We start from the raw sequence: 21,434 nt of genomic DNA, 5'->3' as shown, positions 1-21,434 counted from the left end.
CAAAGCAGTGAACAAGGAAATGTGGAAGGAGGTCACCAAAGTCAACTGGTTAAACCCACAGCTGTGTTGGAATTCCTGGACCAACTCCTGAGGGAGTTGTGCTCACCTCCAAAGCTTGGTTTCAGCTTCACCTCACCGACCTTGTTAAATCACCATAGGTGGGTCTCCGCCAGAGAAATTTATCCTGGGCCCCAAAACCTACAGAAATTTCAGAGGGCATGGATACTGACAAAGAGTCACGGGAACAGAGGGAGGTTCAGACAGCTGAGCAGGGGCAAACTGGCAGAGAAACAGAGATATACTTGCCCTTCCCTAGAGGTTAGCATCAGGAATAATGATGTATCAGTGTTAAATTTCCTCAATATGATCAGTATGTTGAACTCATATGGAAGAATGTTTGTGTATTTGGAAGTTACACGCAGAAGTATTTGGAGATAAAATTTCATACTTTGAAGTAAGTTTCTCTCGAGTGGTTCAGAATAAAAGAACATATTAATACTTATATAAATATGGAGAGCTGAAGCAAATGTTGAAAGAGTACATAGACATAGCTTTCCTACTCTTGTGGATGTTGTATATAACCCTGACATTGTTCTTAAATTAGCAGTTGAGAAAAAACTGCTGAAAGATATTAGAGACAATATCTACCCCATATTTCTAAATAGAAGTTCTTAATATGGTTAATTGTCAATTTAATGCAATCCAATCAAAATCCTACAGAGATTTTAAAAAATTAAACTGGACAAGCTTATTGTAAATTAATATGGAAGAGGGAAGGGCCAAGAAGTGATAGATAATTCTAAAGAAAAATAGGGAGGAAGCACTTGCCCTACCACTTATCAGAATGTATTATAAAATCGTGGTTAAAACAGTGTAATGGTACAATCTGGCCAATATGGATTAGAATAGTTATCTTCAAAACAGACCTATCATATAATGTGACAGAAATTTAAAAACATGAAATTAGATCCATATTTTGTCCCATACACACATATTAAAAAAATACATTCAAGATGGACTAAGACCCAAAATGGATAATATAAAACTTCAAAAGCAGTTAGTATAAAATATAGGTTAATATCTTTATAACTTTGACCTGGGAATAATTTCTTGAACAATTTACAAAGAAAAGAGCTAATAATAAGAGAAAAACAATAATAAACTGGACTATATTAAAATTATTGCTTCTGTTCATAAAAGACATTTTAAAGAAAGACAAGGACTACTTTACATACCAGAGAAAAAATCATAACAGATAACTAACAAAGGATTTATACCAAGAATCTATACAATGCCTCAAAGACAAAGAGAAGGAAAAGCAATTAAAAATGAACAAAAGTCATCATTAGGCTTTTCACACAAAAGGAAACTATATCTCCAATAAACATTTTCTCAACCTCATTAGTAACCAGGTAAAAAAAAAAAAAAAGATTATAATGGTATCCCAATTACCCCTATTCAACTTACAAACAGTAAGAAGTCTAACAATAGCAAGTGTTAGTGAATGTGAGTCAATATTTCTACTATACATTGTTGATGGGAGTGTAAATTGTGGCAACCATTTTGAAAAACAATTTAGTATTAGCTTGTAAAGTTGAATTTTCATATACTCTACAACCCAGAAATTACTCTTCAAGACACGTACATATGTGCGTGCAGTGCGTGTACAAGGAGACACTCACCAGGGAATATGTGCAATCGTGTTTTAACAGTACTGTTCATAATAGGAAACCAATGGAACCAACTCCAATGCCCACTGACAGGAAAATGGATAAATAAATGGTGATATACTTGCACGAAAGAATATTTTATGTATCACAGCAAATTGCATTAACCATAGACCATATTACAATTTGGATGAAAGTTGGTAACACACTGAAAGAAAAAAACAATTTTCAGAAGATTACATACAGCATGATACTCTTTTTATAAATTTCCAAAAAAAAATTTTTAAAACATGCTCTGTGTGTGTATGGGCGTGTTGACAATCAAAGAAATAACAAATACAAATTTCAAGATGGTGTTTACTGGGGATGGAAAAGGAATAGATACTTAAATGTAATTTTTAGTGATGTTACTTCTTGGGTTGAGTTGTGAGTTTGTGTGTGTGTGTGAGGGGGAGGGAAAGAAAGGAAGGAAGGGCGAAGAGGGAAGGAGAGAGGGAGGAAAAGAGGCTTGTGCAGGGACTAATGATGACAGTGTCAGGAGCCAGGTATATGGATAAGCCAATTTTGTGCAATCGGCGTTAATTCAGAGGAGGAAGAAGAGCAGGAGGAGGAAGACGTGACACCTAAGCAAGCTGGGAGGGACCAGGGAAGGCTCCCCAGAACCAGGTACACCTAAGCTGAGCATTGACGATCGCCTAGAATATGTCCAGGTAAAAGAGACATAAAAGAGCTTTTCACAAAAAGGTAACAGTCAAAGACAAAAGCCAGAAAAATAGGGCCTCCGGGTTGCTAAGGATAACTGCTGAGCAGAAAGGGAACTAGGCCACTGTGAGAAATAAGACTAAGGAACTATGTGGGTCCTGAGCCACCTCCCACAGCCTCAACCATAGGGGTAGGATGGGACTAGGAAAGTGAGTAGATCAGGGCCCCCCATTCCTTAGGTCTGAAGCTGTTCTCAATCTCTCTGGCCAGCGAGGCTCCATCACAGCAACTATGAGCCCTGACCTGCTTGGCTCAGGGGTTAGAGCATCGGCCCTTGGACTGAAGGGTCTCCAGTTCCATTCCGGTCAAGGGCACATGCCTCGGTTGCAGGCTTGATCCCCGGTGCTGGAGCCAGACATACCATCCAAAACTATCCTTTATCAGAACCCCAAGGTCTCTGCTGTAACACGTTGCTCTGGCAGCACTGTGGGGATGAGATGGAGGTTGGAGTGGGGAGCATGTAGTCAGGAAGACCAGGGAGGAGGCGAGAGCAATCATGAGGTCATCCTATCAGGCTAGGTCAGGGCTGTTAGTCTTCTGACCTGAGATTTCCCTGTCCTCGGGCCCCTGAAACCTAGAGTGTCAAAGTCTTCGGGGATTTGTCTGCCAAAAATTCCAACTGAGCCTTCCAGTCTTGGCCTGAACCTGAGGAGAAATGAATGAATGAGGCTTCTATTGGGGGTGCTGATTTGCACACCTGCCCCCTCATCTCAGCTCTCAGGACCGGCACAGAATCAACAAGCCAAGCATCGCTCCACATAGGGGGATGTACAAGTGGGAATTTACTGGGTGTTGGATATTGTGAATGTTTCATTGTTGAGAGTTTAAATTTTTTTCCTTCCTTTAAAGAATGTTGAAGTTTGTTTTGGTTGGTCAGGCAGTTAAGTTACTCATGGAGCAGTGGTGTCTTTTTTTAAGCTTTATTAAGGCAGCTTTAGAGTAGCTTTACTCCAAGGCTACTTTAGACAACTACTATGACCACTTTGAGGCCTCCACTGAATGTCCCAGATATTAAACAAGTTCTCTCCACTCTAGGTAGCTGGAGCATGAATGTCCCCCAACCAGGTCTGAACTCTGGAAATAACATCTCCCTGGTAGCTATTATTTGTCCATAATCATGGAGTTTCACCCTGTCCATGCACAACTTAGTATTTTGACAAAGACTCAAGGGAGACCCCTATACAGACTTCTGGAGCTCTTTTCTGAGTCGCTCCTTCCTCTCTGGTACTCCTCTCTGCAAATTCTAGTGTGTCAACCTTTTCAAACTTCAATATCCTTTCCTCAGTCAAAAATACCCCTGTTCTCTACTTGGGTTGCCCTTCCCTGCTCTTCCAGAAAGTGCCTTCAGACCCAAAGCTAGAGTGATCGTCAGGCTCACCTTGTTTATCTTCCTTCCCTCCAGGAGCACAGTCTTGTGTTAACTGTTGACCAATGTCTAAACAGTTGTTTCACATATATGCCCAGTTTTCTAGTTATTTATGCAGGAGGAAAAGTCCAGTACAACTCAATCATGTCCAAAAGTTAAATTCTTCTCCCTTGGGTCTTTATTCTAATGTCACTTCAGAAGTTGCAATCACTCCAACAATACTCTCTGTCTCCTTTCCTGCTTTATTTTTCTTCTTTTGACTCATCGAGAACACTATATATATTTATCCATCTTATTTATGAATTGTTTCCCTTCATTAGAATGCAAGCTCCATGCAAGCAGGGATTTTTGTGTCTTTTGTTCCCTGTGATAGCTCTAGCACAAAGATTAGGTAGGGCTTGGATTGCATTAAGTACCCAATAAACATGGGATGGATGGATGGATGGATGGATGGATGGATGGATGGATGGATGGATGGATGGATGGATGGATGGAAACCTACCTTCTTTCAAGTTTCCCTAATGCCGTCTCTACCCTTTCTGCATTTTGTGTCACAGTGCTGATTACAACTTTTTTGTTCATGTGTGTCTCTCTCTCCCTGTCTCTCTCTCTTCCTCACGCGCGCACACAGACACACACACCAGAAGCTCTTAAACAGTAAGAATATAAGAATATAATTTTGTCTATCTGTGTGTCCCCACTTCCCAACACACTGCTGGACATAGGAGACTTATTTGAGCAAATGGAAATTGTCCCCGTCCAAGACATGCAGTTGTCCAAACGCCAGCAGAGGGCAGCACAAGTCCATGAACGTCTATTGTCTCCCACGTGCTGGTCTGGGGAAAGTAGGGTGTGGTATCAGACCGAGCTGGAGCTACAGTCTTAGGCTGATTTAGACACACAAAGCCAGTTTCCTCAGAAGGAACTCAGGAGGGCCCAGGCGGCCTCCCCTATTCCTGCCCCACCCCCAAGTGGCCTTGCTGACTCAGCATCTCCCACCAACACCCAGCCTTGATGGAGGAAGCAGACACACACACACACACACACACACACACACACACACACACAACCTCTTTTTCAGTTAGAAGAGCCTTCCCTTCACAATTCCATCAACCTTCTCTCCCAGACTGTGCTGTTTAAGTTCCCTGGTTCAAATGAGATTCCTCAGAGGTGTTTCCTGGCCAACCTGTCTACCCAGTGCACTTATCAATTAGAGGGCTTTAACCTCTAAAGCCTGCCATTTAAATGTAATCCTTACCACAGGCATCACCAGGAGGTGAGCATTATTAGTTTCAATTTACAGGTGAGAAAGCAGTCTCAGAGAGGAAAAGGAACTTGTTTAAGGTCACACAGCTAGTGGGTAGAGAGGCTGAGACTCGAACCCAGATGTGCTGGCCCCAGAGCTCCATCCATGGGCAGTTGCAGCCCTGTCTCCAGCTCAAGCCCCAGGGGAAGAGGGCAGGAGCGGGGAAAGGTGGGCTGGAGGCCTCGATGCAGGTGGGGGCTCCCTGGAGTGTGTTGGGTGGGTGGATGGCTAGATAGATGGGTGGGTGGATCAGGTCACCAAGATGAAGAACAATGTTTAGAAACTCTTCGGAGTTTCCTCTACTGTCCCTATAATTCAGCAAACATTTCCCGAGCTCCACCCCACCCACCCCCAGCACTGGGCCCTGTTCTGAGTGCTAAAACACAGTTATAGATGGGGAAACACAGCTGAGGCACCAAAGCTTGCAGCGACTCAGGAGGCTGAGCCTGGAACAGAAGGAGAAAGCCAGGCCCAGCCCGCACCCTGCCCGCAGTAATGCTGGGAGCCCTTGGCTCCTTCCGGCTGCCTGGGACCCCCGGAGAGAAACCATTGTTTAGCTTGGAGCTGGGCCCCTTTCCTACCACCCAATCCTCCCCCTTCCCATTGTCCCTAGTCCTCTCATCAGGGTACAGGATGCAGCTGCCAGCACAGCCATGGAAAGGATGGGGAAAGGGCCGGGGGAAGCAGACCAGGCCATCCCAGGGGAAGGGAGATGCCTCAGCTGCCAACAAAGGCCCCAGACCGCAGTCTCCGTCAGCATGCCCAGGGCCCTGGGCACAGAACTCACGCTTCGGAGGCAGACAGATCCCGATTCAAGGCCCAGCATCTGCCACTGCCATCCTGTGTGTCCCTGGGCAAGCCTCTTGCAATCTCTGAGCATCAATTTCCTTCTCAGTTAGAGCAGGGATAAAACGCTTCCCTAGTGAAGATTAGCTTCTTGCAGTGAGGATTAACACCAAAATGCCTGATACCTAAATATATTTAAATGTTTGTTTCTGTTCCTTCGCCCCTCTTCAACCATGGCAAAACAAGAGAGATGATGGCAAAGACAGGTTTTAGAGTAGATGAAGCAGCATTTTCTAATAAAGATATATCATCAAAATCACATTTAATAAATCTGCAATAAATCACATTTAATAATTAATCACACTAACAGAACAGCTGACATTTATTGAGCACTTACTATGAGTCAGGCATGTTCCTTCTTCACAGCTACTCTGAGCTAGGTATTAGCATGGCCAGCTTCAGAGATGTGTGGCCAGTGCAGTTGCACAGAGCCCCCCACTCGGAAGGGTGCCCCAAAATAGGGATTTAATGTTCTCTGGTTGCTGTCTTGAAATTCTTAATAATTTTATTTTTTAATTGTGTTTTGTAAATGAAGTCCAATGGAACAATGGAGCATGCACTGGGGACCTGGAGAGTCAGCTCACACGTAGTCCTATCTCTCATCACCTCCTCACCTTCCTCTCCCCAAAATGGGTTCTCAGCTGTCTGTTCCCCTGTCCTTCTTCTCTGCCAGGCAGAGGCCTGGGTACAGGGAGGGTCGACTTTGGGGTGCATGCCAAGTCAGAGGCAGGGTCCCATGCCCCTGTGATTACCCCCATGACCAAGGGAGCATAACATTCATTATTGAATAATAAACAGCACAACAGGCTGAGATCCCAGGAGAAAGAGGACTCAGATTTTAAAGAGCTTCAGCCCAGGAATTAGGAGCCCTGGCACTGATTTCTAATTATGACACTGGGCAGGTCTGCGCCTATTGTGTGCCTCAGTTGTCCCAAGTGGAAGTGCTCTGTGGAGTCTTCCAAGGTAGCACAGGGTCTCAAGGTTTGGCTTTGCCACTTACACAGGATGGGATTTTGAGCACAGAGGAGCCATCTATGCCCACTTTCCCCACAGAGCTGCTAGGAGGATTCAGCAGGCATCACCCACCCTGCATGGCACTTCACAGCATATAATGCTCTATCATGCCACCTCCTCCCCCAAACAGCACCAAGCAGAAGACTGGGCAAGGAATAATCTTATTCCCATTTTACAGACAGGAAAGTTGAAGCACTGGAACTGTAAAGTGACTTACCCGAGCTCCCACCACATATCATGCAAGTTTTGAAAGGGTAACAGGGCTCCACAGACACAGGGTCACAAAATGAACATTCCCAAATGAAAAGATGCGTCACAACCTTGCGGAGTCCTGGTCTAGGAGGGCACTTGGGATTTCAGTACAGGAACCCTCACTCTGAGAGGGTTGGCTTAATCTCTGGCCTTCAGGGTTCCAGGTCTGAGGGAGGAGACCAGAGAGGTGCCAAGAGCTTCTGAAAGAAGAGAAACACCTGGCCAGCAGCTTTCAAAGGGTGATTCATCATCCTATGGGCTGTTTACCTAACAAAGGAGGGGTGTTATCTGTAGATCCCTAGACAAACAGGCAGACAGAGGCACTGAACAACAGATCCAGCAGAAGCATCCCCTTAGCTCTCCACTCCTCCAGTCTCTGCACCCATGACCAACCAGCCCACTGTCCAGTCCTGCAGGAGGTCTCCACCTGCAGACAGGGCAGGGTTGGCTGACCAGAAGGTATTGCAGTTGGGTGATGCGTCTGTGGCTCTGCCTCACTCCTGTGGGTTCCTCAGCCCCTGGTTCCCCTGTTGTAGCACAGTGGCCAGTAAGACAGAGGAATTAATTGAAACTTTTTATTTAATGTTGATTAAGCTAAATGTAAATTTAAATTGTCGTACTTAGCTAGTGGCTACTGTATTGGGCTGCACAGTTCTAGAAACAAAAGAAGACAGTAAAAGCAATAACTGCACCATGATTCAGGGCTTCAAATGCACTTTCACAGGCATCTTCTCATTTTTCCGTCCTGTGAAATAGATATTATCCCTATTTTTCAGAGGGAAAAACTGAAGCTCAGAAAATTTAAATGGCTTCCATGCTGACAGAGATAGCAAGTATTAGAAGCATATTAATCTCAGATCTCTTGATTCCGACTCCACTCATAATTCTGTACAACTCTGCCCACTTATATAAGCATCACATTTATCAGATCATTGTTACTAGATACCTGCCCCGGGCTAAACACAGGAAGACAAATAAGAGACAGGCCCTGGCTTTGGGTGTGTCTCCCTGAACAAACACAGTGCAATTGCCACAATAAGGATAACAATGTAATTGCCACACACACAAAAAAATTACTTTAAGTGACTTTCTTCCAAGTCACTCAAAGCACTTTGCTTTAAAAGCCGTCTATATCTGATGGGTCTCAGATTTATATTTCAGGCCCCAGCCTCTGCCCAAAACTCCAAATGCATATACCAAACAAGCCACTTGAATACTGAATTTGTTTCTCAAGCTTGCCCCACACCTGCTCTTCACCATCGCAGTAAACGGCAATTCCTTTCTTCCAGTTGTTCCACCCCAAAACTCTGGAGTCCACTATTACTCCTCTTTCTTTCACACCTTTCATCTAATCCATCAGTAAATATCATTCACTCTACCTTCAAGAAGCAGCCAGAATGCTCACCATCCCCATTACTGCCACCCTAGTCTATTATCATCTCTATCTGGACTGGTTTCTTGTGTCCCTACCTTTCTCCCAAAACTCTTTTCCACACAGTAGCCAGAGTGATCTTTTTAAAATCTAAGCCAAAATATGCCTCTTCTCAGCTTAAAGCACCAGTGGTTTCCCAAAGTCCTCACCACCATCCATAAGGCCCCTCACAATCTCATTTCCCACCTCCCTCCTCTGCTCTTCAGGTGCAGCCCCACCAGTCTTCGGGGTCACTCCTTCCTAGTGGCCAGTGTACAGCGCACTCCCTAGCTTCCCCCCAGTCTCTAACCAAATGCCCCCTTATCGCAGAGGCACCCCCCATCCATCCCCCTATGTTTCAATTTTTTCCTAACACTTATCATCTCCTGAAATTTAATAGGCGTGTCTGTTGCTGCTCGCCTCCCACTAGAATATAAACTGCAGGAATGGGATTGGCAGATAAAATACAGGATACCCAGTTAAATTTGAATTTCAGATAAAAAACTAATTTTTCAGTATGAAGACGTCCCAGGAGTTCGGCAAATTTACATACTTACACTAAAAAACTACTCGTCGTTTACCTGAAATTCAGACTTTATTGGGTGTCCTGTATTTATTTTTATTTGCTGGTGTCCCTACACAGGAAGGCAGGGACAGCAGTTATTTGGCTCGTTGCTGTATCTCCTGACACGTAGTCATATTTATGGAATGAATAACTGTGTTCAACCGGGTCACGAATCTGCAACACGCTCGACTTTTAATAAACAGCCTGCGAGTCAGAGGGGCGGAGCCTCGAGGCTGAGCAAGGTCAGGTCACAGCTAGGGGCCCGGAGTCTGACGAACTTTCCCGGCAAGTTGAGCAGCTGGGTGCTCCGCTGACTCCGAGCCGGCTCTGCAGGAAACAGAACTGGTCCGCAGCTCAGGTGAGCAGCACGCCCTCTGGGGGCGTGGCCTCCCCAGCAGGCCGGCCCGACCCGACCTCAGCCAAGGCCCAGGGCCCTTTAACTCTCCGCCTCCCCACCGCCACTAGCGCCTTGGGTGTGACGTCACCAGGCGGGCGGCCAATGGGAACGCGGATTACTGGCAGGCGGTGCCGGCAGTTGCTGCCAAAGAGGAACTGAGCTGGAGCTGTAGCAATGGCCCGGGGCTGGGACCCGCGGCCGCCTCCGCCGCCTCCTACGCGTCGGGAGCAGCCGCGGCCGCAGCCGGAGCGGGGGCCACAGTCGCGGCCCGAGTGGCGAAGGCGCGTGTGAGTTGCCGGGAGTCGCCGGTGCCGGAACACCTCAAACTGTGGGCGGGAGCTCTTCAGGTGGGCTGAGCCGCCGTCGCCCCTCCGCACCGCGCCCCCGAGGCCCAGACGACGGGGCTGGGATCTCCCCAGGCGCTGGACTGGCTTCTCTCAGGCAGAGCCCTCCGAGCCGGGCTCTGGGTCTTCCTCGGTTTTGGTTTTCCTTCAAACTCAGGACGGAGGCCGGAGGCCAGTGAACTGCCCGGACCCAGCATTTCCTTGTCGCCCAGGCTGTAGCAACTGGGAGCCCCCTTCTGCTGCCACCTCTCCAGCTAGAGAAGGGACTAGCGCGTTCCCACTGTCTCGTACTGTGCCCTCCCCCTCCCATTCAAGGACGAGTTTCTTTTCCCTCTCCATTGGAAATCCTGTCCCGGACGTCCAAAACATCCATCTGAGTGTCCTTTCCCCAGCTTCTGGAGCAACCCTTAAAAACATTGTCTACTTATCAGGGCCTAGAATCGCTTGTTCTTGACTTGGCTTTTTATCTCCTTTGAGAGACAGAAGTCCCCTTATCACCCTCTTAACTGACAATACCCAGGACCTTATTCTTTTGGATCACCAGCCCCCTGGCCATATCCGTGTGACTTTCCCAACCCATCTGAGTTCCAGTTTCCACTGGGCTCCAGTCTCCAGCTCCCAGCGGATCTGGTCAGTCCCACCCCTGGGTGGGAGTGACCAGGGGGCTCTGGCCCAGGATCCCCCACCCTGGAAGGTAGCTCCAAGGTAACAAGAAATTTGCGCTTTGAGTACAACCCTGGCAGCTCAGGAGTGGGTGCTCCACTCACCCCACACAAGAAGATGAAAAAGCGCAAAGAGCTCAATGCATTGATTGGCTTATCTGGGGACAGCCGGAGAAAGAAGCGCAAGAAAGGCACAGGCCACCGACTGCTTCGCACTGAGCCTCCGGACACAGACTCTGAGTCCAGTTCCGAGGAGGAAGAGGAATTCGGTTTAGTTGGAAATCGCTCTTGCTTTGTCAAGTGAGTGATGCAATGGTGAGGGATGGGATGGGGAAAAGGACATCTCTTTGTACTACCAAGGGGGCAAATTGAAGAGAAGGAGAAGGGAGTTCTTAGGGACAAAAAAAGGTGTAGTCCTTGGAAGGCAGAGGGAGGAAAGTTGTTAGGGAGGAGTGAGCTCAGGTTCTGAATACAGGATAAATTAGAGATCTGTCTCTGAGTGTACAAAAAAGAGCTCTGAATCTAGGGTAGAAGTGTGGACATGGGGAATGTGCCAGGATCCCAGAGAGACCAAGTTGGTAGTAGCGAAGAAGCTCAGAACATAGGAACATAGGAGCAGAGAAGCTTTTGGAACTAGACTTTTTTTTTAAGTGTAGGAAAGACAGGGACCTTAGGACTACAAATTTATTTATTTTTTGCACTCTTGATGAGTCTGAATCTTGGTGATGGGAGAATATGGTGAGGGACATACTGTAGAAAGTATGAGCCTTGAGAGTGACGGAGCGTGGAGGAAAAAAGAAGAGGCAGCTTTTTCAAACCACTTTTAGATGGTGCAGGCACTGGACAAATCTAGTAGTGAACATTGAGGACACTGGGAATTGGGGTTGTGAAAGGGCTGAAGAGAACCTCGAAGGTGCCTTGGTCCCTCTCAAGGAGTACATTGGAAGAAAAGAGTACTTTGCTATGGATGTGGAAGTAAGGGCGAGGCAGAAGGTTGAGGTGCTAAAAGAGATTGATTTCTTTGTTTGAGGCTTGTTTGTTTAGTGTGTCTTTGTCCTTCTATTTTGTTAAAGAAAGAATTTGGTTTCTAATGAGCTTTGCCAGATTAGGTAGTTAAGGACAGTCCTAGGTTTGGGTTGTGAAGATCTGATGAAATGGAATAGCTCTACTGGAATAGTTACCCTGTTGGGTTAGTTTAGACCTTAAGTGTTGGTTGAAGTTTGATGTGAAATCTAACCCCTTTCTATGCTTCCTTTCTTCTGAGCCAATAAGCTAGTGTACCAGGTGTCCACTTAACCCTACAGTTCCTATTTTTTTCATTCCATTTGCAATAAAACTTGCTCAAACGTCTGTATAAAGTTTCAGTAAACTGAAACAGGGTCTCCTGGAATAAGCATGTATTTGACAGAGACAGACAGGTCAATTACAGTGCAGTAATGGAATTGCAGAGAAGCTCTGGTCTTGACACTTTTCTAATCTGAGATTGTTTCCAAAGACATGAATTGATGGTGATGGCAGTGAGCTGCAGTTCCCACAGGTGCTTCCCGTAGCCCACAGGAAGTCCCTCTGTTTCATGTGAAGTTTGAAACTTCTGTAGTGAATAGATGAACTCTCTTCATAGGTCATATTACTTAGTTATTTTCAACTTGCTGTTCAGATTTAACTGTGTTACTCTGTATTCCCCGGTAAATGAACTGGTTATTTATTTAAAAAGATCATTGCATAGGAACACATGTATGGTATTTCTAATAAAGCTCTTCTCTAATCACTTTTGTACTCCTGGTTGAATTTGTTCTTGTGATCAGGGGAGACTATTCACGATGCTGCAAGATCTGTTATCCCCTCTGTGCGTTTGTCATCCTTGCCGCCTGTGTCGTGGCCTGCGTTGGCTTGGTGTGGATGCAAGTTGCTCTGAAGGAGGATCTGGATGCCCTCAAGGAAAAATTTAGAACAAGTAAGTCGTCTCATGTTTCAGAGTATAATCTTGGATTCTTTTCCAGGATCTAGGACAAAGTGGACCATGCTGAATTAAGAGTTTTGTCTACTAGTGAAGCAATTATATATTATATATTTTTTCAGCATCTTTTTACTCTTTCTTAGCTGTCAGATTGAATCCAGCAACAGTCATTTGTCTTAATCACACAAACAAAAAACAGTGCTTACGCACCGTCAGGACAAATATCATCTGAAAAATGGCATTGTAGTCAACACTTAGGGCACAGAAGGGGCGCACTAAGATCCAGGAGTCTAGGACCTTGGTTAACCTCCACCTGTTGCCACTTTATACTTTCCCAGTACACTGGGCTATTGCCTTCCTCACAGGGCCTTTGAGAAAGAATATGGGAATGTGTCAAAACATTTCCTCCTTAAAAACTATAGGAATGGGCAATAATTGTAACCAGCATTTATGAAGTGCTTACTGTATGCCAGGTCACATATTTGTCTCATGAGTGAGTTTTAGAGTTTAAGAGACTTTCTTAAGTTAAGGAATTTTATATATTATAAATTATAAAGTTGTATTTTGCATATCCAAAGTACTTCTTCTAAAAGATGTGTTTGTGTGATAGCTTCTACCAGGTTTAACTTAAATGTCTTCCTTTACCAACACTGAGATCTTCAGTTCTTGGTTTCAGGGGTTAATTTTCTAAGCTAAGGAACCAGTTCCAAGTTAATCACAAATTCCCTAACCTTAGCAGTATTAACACTCCAGGAAACTGACCACCAGGCTTTCTCAAGGTCATAAAGAAATCTGGCCCCAGAACTGGAATTAGAGTTGTTTTCTTACTTCCCATCTTAAGCCTTAGGAAATCACAACATCCTAGTTTTCCTTCACTCCAGCTTCTCTTTGCTGCCTGCAGTTTTCAAGTTCTGAACCTGATCTAGGGACAGTTAATCCTTACTTGTTGATAGCATTCCTAGTGATGTTGCTTGTGGGGGGCGGGAAATGCTGAAGTACTAACTTTGGTTTTCTTCTGAGTTTGTGATTCAGGGATTGGGCTTGGGTAGGTCATTCTCTGCCAGAATCATCCTGACTTCTATGTTTTATCAACTGGTAGAATCAGTATAGTGTAAGAAAGAATGAGATTTGTGTACGAGTATTGTCCCTCCATAGTGGTTGTCCTTAGCAATACTGCAAGGTGTTTCTAAGACCAGTGGTTTTTTTGTAAGCGGTAATCATAACTCGGAAATGAGATTCTCAGAAACAGTGTTTAACTACAAATAACCACAGAAGACACCTGTCTGTGCCGTCATATCGCCTTAATTAGTTGGACTTCCTAAGTTTGTGGTATAGCTTGTTTTGATGACATGTAGCAATTGTTTATTTGTGCATTTCAAAACATTGCTCAATTCTGCCTCTCGGATTCCTTTCTCTGACTCCTCTGTGCCTGTGTTGACAGGACACCCATGTAATTTATACCTTAGCTTTTCATCAAATTTCTTTGTCTAGAAATGGGTATTTAAAAGTATATTTATGAAATAGACTTGGCAATCAGCAAGTCAACACATATTTATTGAGCACTTGTTAATTCCAATTCCTGGAAACACTATATTCAGGAGATTCCAGGAATTGTACTCTGAGCTATGAGACTTGCTTTATATCATTGAGCACCATTCCCTTGAGACCCTGACTATGTTTGTCAGCCCCTGAATGAAGCAGATTTAGAATCGTCAGCCCAGCTGCTTTGTTGGCTTTGGTTTGCTACAATAGAAGTGCCAGCACCTCTAATGTCTAAAGCAGGACTTCTGAAGAATAGGGGCTGGTGCCTGGAGCATGTTGTCAGTCCATGGGCTGACCCATTATGGACCACTTTCCCAAGATTTTTTTTGTGTGAAAACCATTACCTTGACTAAATGAGGTCAATCTTGTAAAGCTTTAATAATCTTTCTTTGAATTATGCCTCTGCTTTAAATATATTTCAACAAGTTAATTTTTACTTCTTGTTTTTCAGAAGGACAGTGGAAGTCACTGACTCAAATAAGACCATCTGCTGTTCTGGCTTTAATACTTTTTTAAAAAATTCAGAACCCGTTGTTCTTTATTTCAATAAATTTTCCAAGACACTTGTGAGGAAAGGAGGTAGGGTTGCTGAAATAGAAAGCAAAGCAGAGAGGCTTGGTATTTTTTCCTTGTATTCAAGGAGTAACTTGATCCTTAAGCTAAAAGTACTGACTGGCCTTGAAACTCTTAGCTCAGTATTTTTTCCAGAACCAGGTACTCCAAAGACCTCCACAGTTATTCTACGGAAGACTCTACTTCCAATCCTCCCTCTTTGTCACTCAACTATGAAACATTAGAGTGATAGAAAAGAATTTGGAAAAGAAGGAAGGTGTTAATGAGTTAAGCATCTCCTTTTTGGTTGTACAGGCAGAGTAGCAGTGTGGTCAAGTGATAATGAGGGTATTCGGATGTGTTTGTGATAGCTGGAGTATACTGGAAAGAGTGCTTGTTCTAGGAGCAAAAGTTTTGGCTGTCGAATCCTGGCTTGCTCATTACTAGCTGTAAAACTTGGACAAGTCACTTATTCTTTCTGAGCCTTCACTTTCCCATCCATAAAACAAAGATGTATTTGTGCTACCAAAGCACTTTGGGCATTCCTCTGTCATAGCATCTGTCACACCATATAGTAACTGTGACAATGCCACGCTCCCTGCTAAACTGAGAGCTTCGGGGTCTTTTTATGCACTAGCCCTGAGTGCAAAGCTGGACACATGGTAGGGACTCAGTAACCAGTTTAGTAGTTACATAAAAGTTTATTGCAAACTATAAAATCTTGCTGTTGGCTTTATATGTTCTGTCTGAAGGATGTATGCAGAAATCTCCATTTTCTGATCTTGGCGATTAAGAAAAGAGCTAAGTAAGTTTGAGTATTAATATACTGAATTTTAAATGAGTTGCTTTCCATGTTGAAAGAGCATGAGTAAGCAACCATAGGTTGTTTGCTCCACTTCTTCCCATTTATGTAGTCAGAGTGCCTTAACTTGGCTTGTTAAGGCCCCAAATCAGATAATGAATATGATCCAAATCAGATAATGAATATGATCCCTTATTGGCTCATAAAATCCTCAGGATCCAGAGTGTGTTGAGGGCTTGTCAAATTTATGTGTTTATTAATAATTGTAACTCAAGTTATTTGTGTTTGTCTTTCTCTTCCACTTCTACCTTATACTTAATTCGTATAGACTAAAGGAAAGAGAGAGACTCCCCACTCCTCCCTCTCCCTCTCTCTCTCTCTCTCTCTCTCTCTCACACACACATACACACATTCTCACACACTCTTAGGATGTTTGACCACTTGAGACTAGCAGACATGCATGGGATGAGTTACTTTGCAACCTCACCAAAAATGTAAAATTTACTGAAATGCTAAGTGCTACATTAATTTAGACTGGTAAAACGTTATTGTGTGAGATGGACGTAGTCCTATAAGCCATGTGTAAATCAAATATTACATTAAAAGTATTAGGGAAGTCTGTTAATAAAGAAATTCTTTGTTGTATATTTTTGAAAGATGAATAAAAAATACCTAATTTATTTTAATCTGAATTTTCAGATGGTGGGCTTTGTTGTAGTTGGGATACCACCATACCACCTGCCCCCCCGCACTACCCCCAGTTTGTCCCTCTGTAATGGTGTTCTTTATGACTTTTAGTCGTTGAATGTGTTCATTGGGTTTCCTCTGTTGGACTTACAGGCTAACATCATCCCCATTTCATGCCCGCAGTTATTTCACTGGACAAGCATTTGAGTTCTGCGTACCTGGCACTGTTGTGGGACCTGGGAGTACATAACAAATAAGATTTGGTCCCGTCCTCTTCCAGCTGTCTGTCAGTCTGGCAGAGGAGACAGACGAACATGTAGCTACAGCACAGTGTGTGAAGTGCTTGGTAGAGTTAGGAGTTGTAAAGAGGTGGCAGTGGTCCAAGGTGGAGGTGCAGCAATTTGGGTTGAATCTTGAAAGGAATTAACTAGGCTAGAGTGGCAGAAATGAAGAAGGGGCAAACTAAGGGCATCTGGGCAGAAAGGACAGTGTATAGGGTCACTGAGGCCTAAAAGAGGTTGGTGTGTCAGGAAATCTGCTTGGCTAGGAAGTAGATTGAAGAGGTAGGTAAAGTGATGAGAAGCGTGGTTGAGAGGTAAGCAAAGGCCAGTTTTATTCAGTCAGTAATACTTAGTGCCTAAAATGTGCCAGGTATATTCAAAGAGCTAACTGCAGAAATGAACAAAAAACATCTTGGCACTTTCATTTTAGTAAATTGTCTTATACCTGTCCTGTGTGCCAGTTTTTGGTTTTAAAGAAAGCATATAATAACTAATCTGGCACTCTGTGCTTTAAAAAAATGATGTAGGTTTTCGTTCGGGAGGACCAGCCATTACCAGTATTTTCCATGAAAAGGAAAAATACCCTTTTTATAGTAGGAAGAGAAAGCACTCCTACAGGCCTCTGCCTTTAGGCTGGCAAATCTCTAAACCATTCAAGAGATATTGTTTCCCAAAGGAAAGGCCAAATAGCACCCTGTACTCCACCTAACATGTTCCTTTATCTTCCTTTACTTTTACTTTGAGCTTTTGGGTGGATTTAAGAAAACACTCTGCTGTTTACGAAAAAGATTTAAAATCTTAGTCCTCATAACAGTACTTGAAAGGGGGTAAGAACCCACCTTGCTTTTGACCAATTTGAGATAGAGGAAAGTAGACTTACACACTTAGAGTTATAACTTATGTCAGCTGGAGCATCAATGGAGTAAAGGTTGTCAGTACTTAACATTTATTTATCCCTGTATGCCAGGCCAGCTGTGTTTAGTACTTTACAGCCATTCTCTCACTTCTAAAACTCCTGTAAAGTATATTTTATCTGTGTGTTACAGATGAGGAAACTGAGCTCAAAAAACTTGAGCATGTAATTTTCTTCAGATCACAGTTAGTAAGTTACAGAGTTGAGATTCAAGTCCAACTCTTACTGCTGATATTCATCATTACCATTTTTAGCCATCTGACTTTTGAAAGTTGTATTGCCAGTAGTGAATAGCCCCAGTTAAAAGGAGCTTCAGTGTTAAAGGTTCACATAAATAAAAGAATATGTAGTTGATAGATCTAAATTTAGTCCTTATCCTCCCAGAGTTAACTTATTAATCTATGTTCTTTCCTACCTTATGAGATCATTTTTTCTTGGAGCCATGAGGGAACTTTCTGGCTATTTATGATTATTCTTATTTTTGCTTTTAGTGGAATCTAATCAGAAAAGTTCATTCCAAGAAATCCCCAAACTCAATGAAGAACTACTCAGCAAACAAAGAGAACTTGAGAAGATTGAATCTGGAGAGCTGGGCTTGAACATGGTCTGGATGAACATCACAGAAATGAATAAGCAGGTAGCGAAAGTGTGGTTTTATGTCTGTCGGCTATAATATTTAGTTTTGTTTGGTCTGAATTTGTGGGTATAGCAAACTCCAAATTGCTTTACTTTTTGAAATGGTTTTTGCAAACTGTGATCCCAACACATTAAGTTCAGGTAAAATAGGTAATAGTTATGCATTTACGAAATAATTAAACTGTTAACCCTTTCTGCAAACGATAGCTTTACAAAGTAGGGCAGTTTAGAGGGAGTTGGAAATTCTTGAGTCAATTCTCCTAAGGAGCAGTGTAGGTATCTTCTTTTTTTTTTTTTTTTAAAGAGTGCCATCTAACCCCCAAGAAAAAGGATAGCCTGTTTTTATTAGATAATGAGAGCTTACTATGTTTACTAGAGTTTACAAACTTATAGACACAATCTTGAGGTATAGTGCTATACACTATACTAAAACCAATTAGGAAACCACAGCTAATGATAGTTATTCTAGCATAACATAGGAGGAAGTGGTAGAGTTGGTTAAATACCTTGGCCAGGCAACCAAGCCTAGAGGAAAAACTTTTCCAATCCCTAAAAGGATTTTGATCAAACATCTTGTATTTATATAGTTGCCGCTGGGTAACTACAGTCCCTATCCTCAGTTTTTTTCAGTTTTATTAGGAATAATGTGCATTGAAAAGAAAACTCAAGTATCAAATGAGTGGTATGCCTGCAAAGTGCCTTAAAATAGATGTGCCATCCTTGTTGGCGCTAAGAGGATATTCTCTTCTTCAGAATGGAGTCATGAAGTTCAGAATCAGCCAGTGGCAAAGAACACTGTGCTAGGATAAAAGGCTTACACATATTTCTGAAGCTACCCCCCAGCTTTCAGCAATAGTGCAGGAGTGGGGCAATTCATCAGTTAAGACCAGAGATCAAAGGCCTGGGCTGCAGCTTTAAAACTTTTGCCCGGAACCCACCATAAGAAATGTTTTACGTCATTATCCAATAGACACACACATATATGTAACTGAAATAAAAGTTTCTGAAAACATTAGCTTACCCTTATGATGCCCTATGATATTTTGTTTCCTATTCTGTTTCATTTTTTAAAATCATTCGTGAAATAATTGATCAGTTGCAGTTTTTACCCGTTCTCTTTTATATTTGGACTCTCAGTATTTAGGAAAAAGCAAGTATTCATTCCTGTTTTTGCAAAACGAAAAGGATAAACTGTGGCTTTGTATTCACAGAGCAAAGGAGCAGTTTGGCCAGAGTTTACATCAAGTGAAAGTCACCCACAGTGAAGCACTGAGAGATAATCAGCGTCTCTCCCTGGGGCAAACCCAAGATTCCATTTAGATAGTGATGGAATTTATAGTTCTGAGCGAGGATGAGATCTTTCAGGATGAAGAGCAGGCAGTGTTAGCTATTTCCCATCTCCTTGTAAAGCAGCACGAGAGAAGAGTCAAAGGGAAATTTGCACTTAGTGTGAGAGGACATGTGGGTTTTCAGATCTTTGCTACATGTTTTGGTTTCTTAGTTCTCTTTAATTTGGAATCTAGAAACTAAATCATTTTATTCTTGTCCCAGTTGTTGTTTTTAATGCAGAAAGTACCTGGGAAGGAAGACAAGCAGGACATTTTACTTCAATCCTAGGGCTTCATATGTAAAACCAGGAGAGACTGAACTGAAACCCTTTCTTTCCATTTTAGCTTTAGTAGATCTTCAGAGTTGATGGGACTGACTGATGAAACTAACCTGAGGCAGAGCATTCTCTGCTGGCAGGGGTGCAGAAGGGCGGGTGGTGGTAATGCAGAGATTTATGTTAGTCCTGAGGAACCTCATTAGTCTCTGAGTGATTTTCTAAAATTGTTACACATCTCTGATGGAAAGGCATTTGTCCAAAACCAAAATAAGTATGCAAATAAAATTAATATTTAACCATGTTTCTATATCTAAGGGTAACTCTGTCAATTAAGATGCTTTTAGTGGCAAAATTTTTTTAAAGCAATCCAAAGTGGCTTAAACAACAAGAAAATGTATTATATCACTTAACAAGGACTGTCCTTATCACAATATGAGTTGAAGTTAATGTAGCCTGAAGAAAAAAGCCATTAGTTTGAAATGTGTTAAAATCAATTTTTTCATTGAAAAATCATTAAACTAGTGTTAAAATCTCTTTTCTGTGTTATTTATGAAACCTCTGATTTCATACTCATGCCCATTCTCAACCATTATAGGTAGTCTTCTCCCCCTTCTTTGAAGATCATTAATTCAACAAATGTTTAATAAGCTGCTTTTATGGAGTTAGACCTTGAATTCCCACCCTCAAGGCTCTTACAGTCAAATAGAGGAGATAGAAAAGTAAATAGTTGTAAAACAGCATGAATAGCAATAAGAAGCCAGTCCATATGAGCACTATGGGGGCATTTTTTAGGTATGTATCTAACCCAGACTGGCTAGGGTCAAGCAAGGCTTCTAAGATATCTTGAACTGAGTCCTGAAGGGCAAATAGGAGTTGGCCAGATAAATTCTGTAGAAAGAGAGAGGGTGTCTTCATCAATAAACTTGACCCTTATCATTTTCAGATTCCATATTTGCAAATTCACCTACTAGCTAAAATTTGTAACCCCCAAATCTGTATTTGCGGTGCTTTGCAGTCAGGTATTCACTGACAGGTGGACAGTTGCGAAAAATTTTAGTGACCCAACAGGAATGTTTCCAGCTGAGGTCAAACAAGGCTGCCGTGTTTCAGCTCATAGTGTAAACAGGTTTCCTTTTCATGATATATTTAGTGCCATGGTTTTTGCACTTTTGTGCTTTTTGGGGGAGGGTGATTCCGCTGCTTAAAATGTACACCTGTCATTAGTGCTGAAGTTTATCTAGTATGGCTAAAGGCAAGAAAGCTGTGTTGTGCCTTACAGGGAAAATACGTGTGTTAGATATGCTTCATTCAGGTACGAGTTCAACAATATACATTAAATAAGACACCTTTAAAAGAAACTCACATAAAACAAAGTTATGTATTATATTGATCACTTAACAAAAATATTATGACCAGAGGGCTCTCAGGAACCTAACTCTGTACTTCCCCTAGGAGCAGTGGTTCAGTAATCACTGATTCAGTGTTTGCTGTGAATTTCTAGGGTGGCGATTTTCAACCTTTTTCATCTCATGGCACACATAAACTAATTACTAAGATTCTGCAGCACACCAAAAATACATTTTTTGCCTATCTGACCAAAAACAATATGTATAATTTTGATTCATTCACACTGGACAGCTAGTGTTGTGTTGACTGTTGTCATTTTTATTTGACAGTCTAAGGGAAAAGAGGTCAGTGCCTCTGACTAAATAGTCAGGTATTGCATGTTTTAAAAATTCTTGCATCACACCGGTTGAAAATCTCTGTTCTAGAACATAACTACTGTGAATAATGAGAATTGACTATATGTGTGCAAAAGCACAGACAAATGAGAAACAGTGTGTTCAGGGGATTTTTGTATTTCAT

General features: G+C 42.7%; 1 protein-coding gene across 2 annotated transcripts in view; it reads left to right on the top strand.

The window, feature by feature from the left end:
• The first annotated feature begins 9,402 nt into the window (after positions 1–9,402).
• The window catches only part of EFCAB14 (EF-hand calcium binding domain 14), a 35,816-nt gene continuing 23,784 nt past the window's right edge, over positions 9,403–21,434 (top strand). For both annotated transcript variants that reach the window (XM_081144027.1, XM_081144026.1), the window contains exons 1-3: positions 9,403–10,892; positions 12,398–12,546; positions 17,818–17,963. In XM_081144027.1, the coding sequence (XP_081000153.1) occupies positions 10,711–10,892; positions 12,398–12,546; positions 17,818–17,963 (477 nt within the window). In that variant the 5' untranslated portion in view covers positions 9,403–10,710. The remainder of the gene's footprint in view (positions 10,893–12,397; positions 12,547–17,817; positions 17,964–21,434) is intronic.

The sequence above is a fragment of the Miniopterus schreibersii genome (assembly GCF_964146895.1).
Source record: "Miniopterus schreibersii genome assembly, chromosome: 8".
NCBI classification, from domain to species: Eukaryota; Metazoa; Chordata; class Mammalia; order Chiroptera; family Miniopteridae; genus Miniopterus; species Miniopterus schreibersii.
This window is presented reverse-complemented; position numbering and strand designations above follow the sequence as displayed.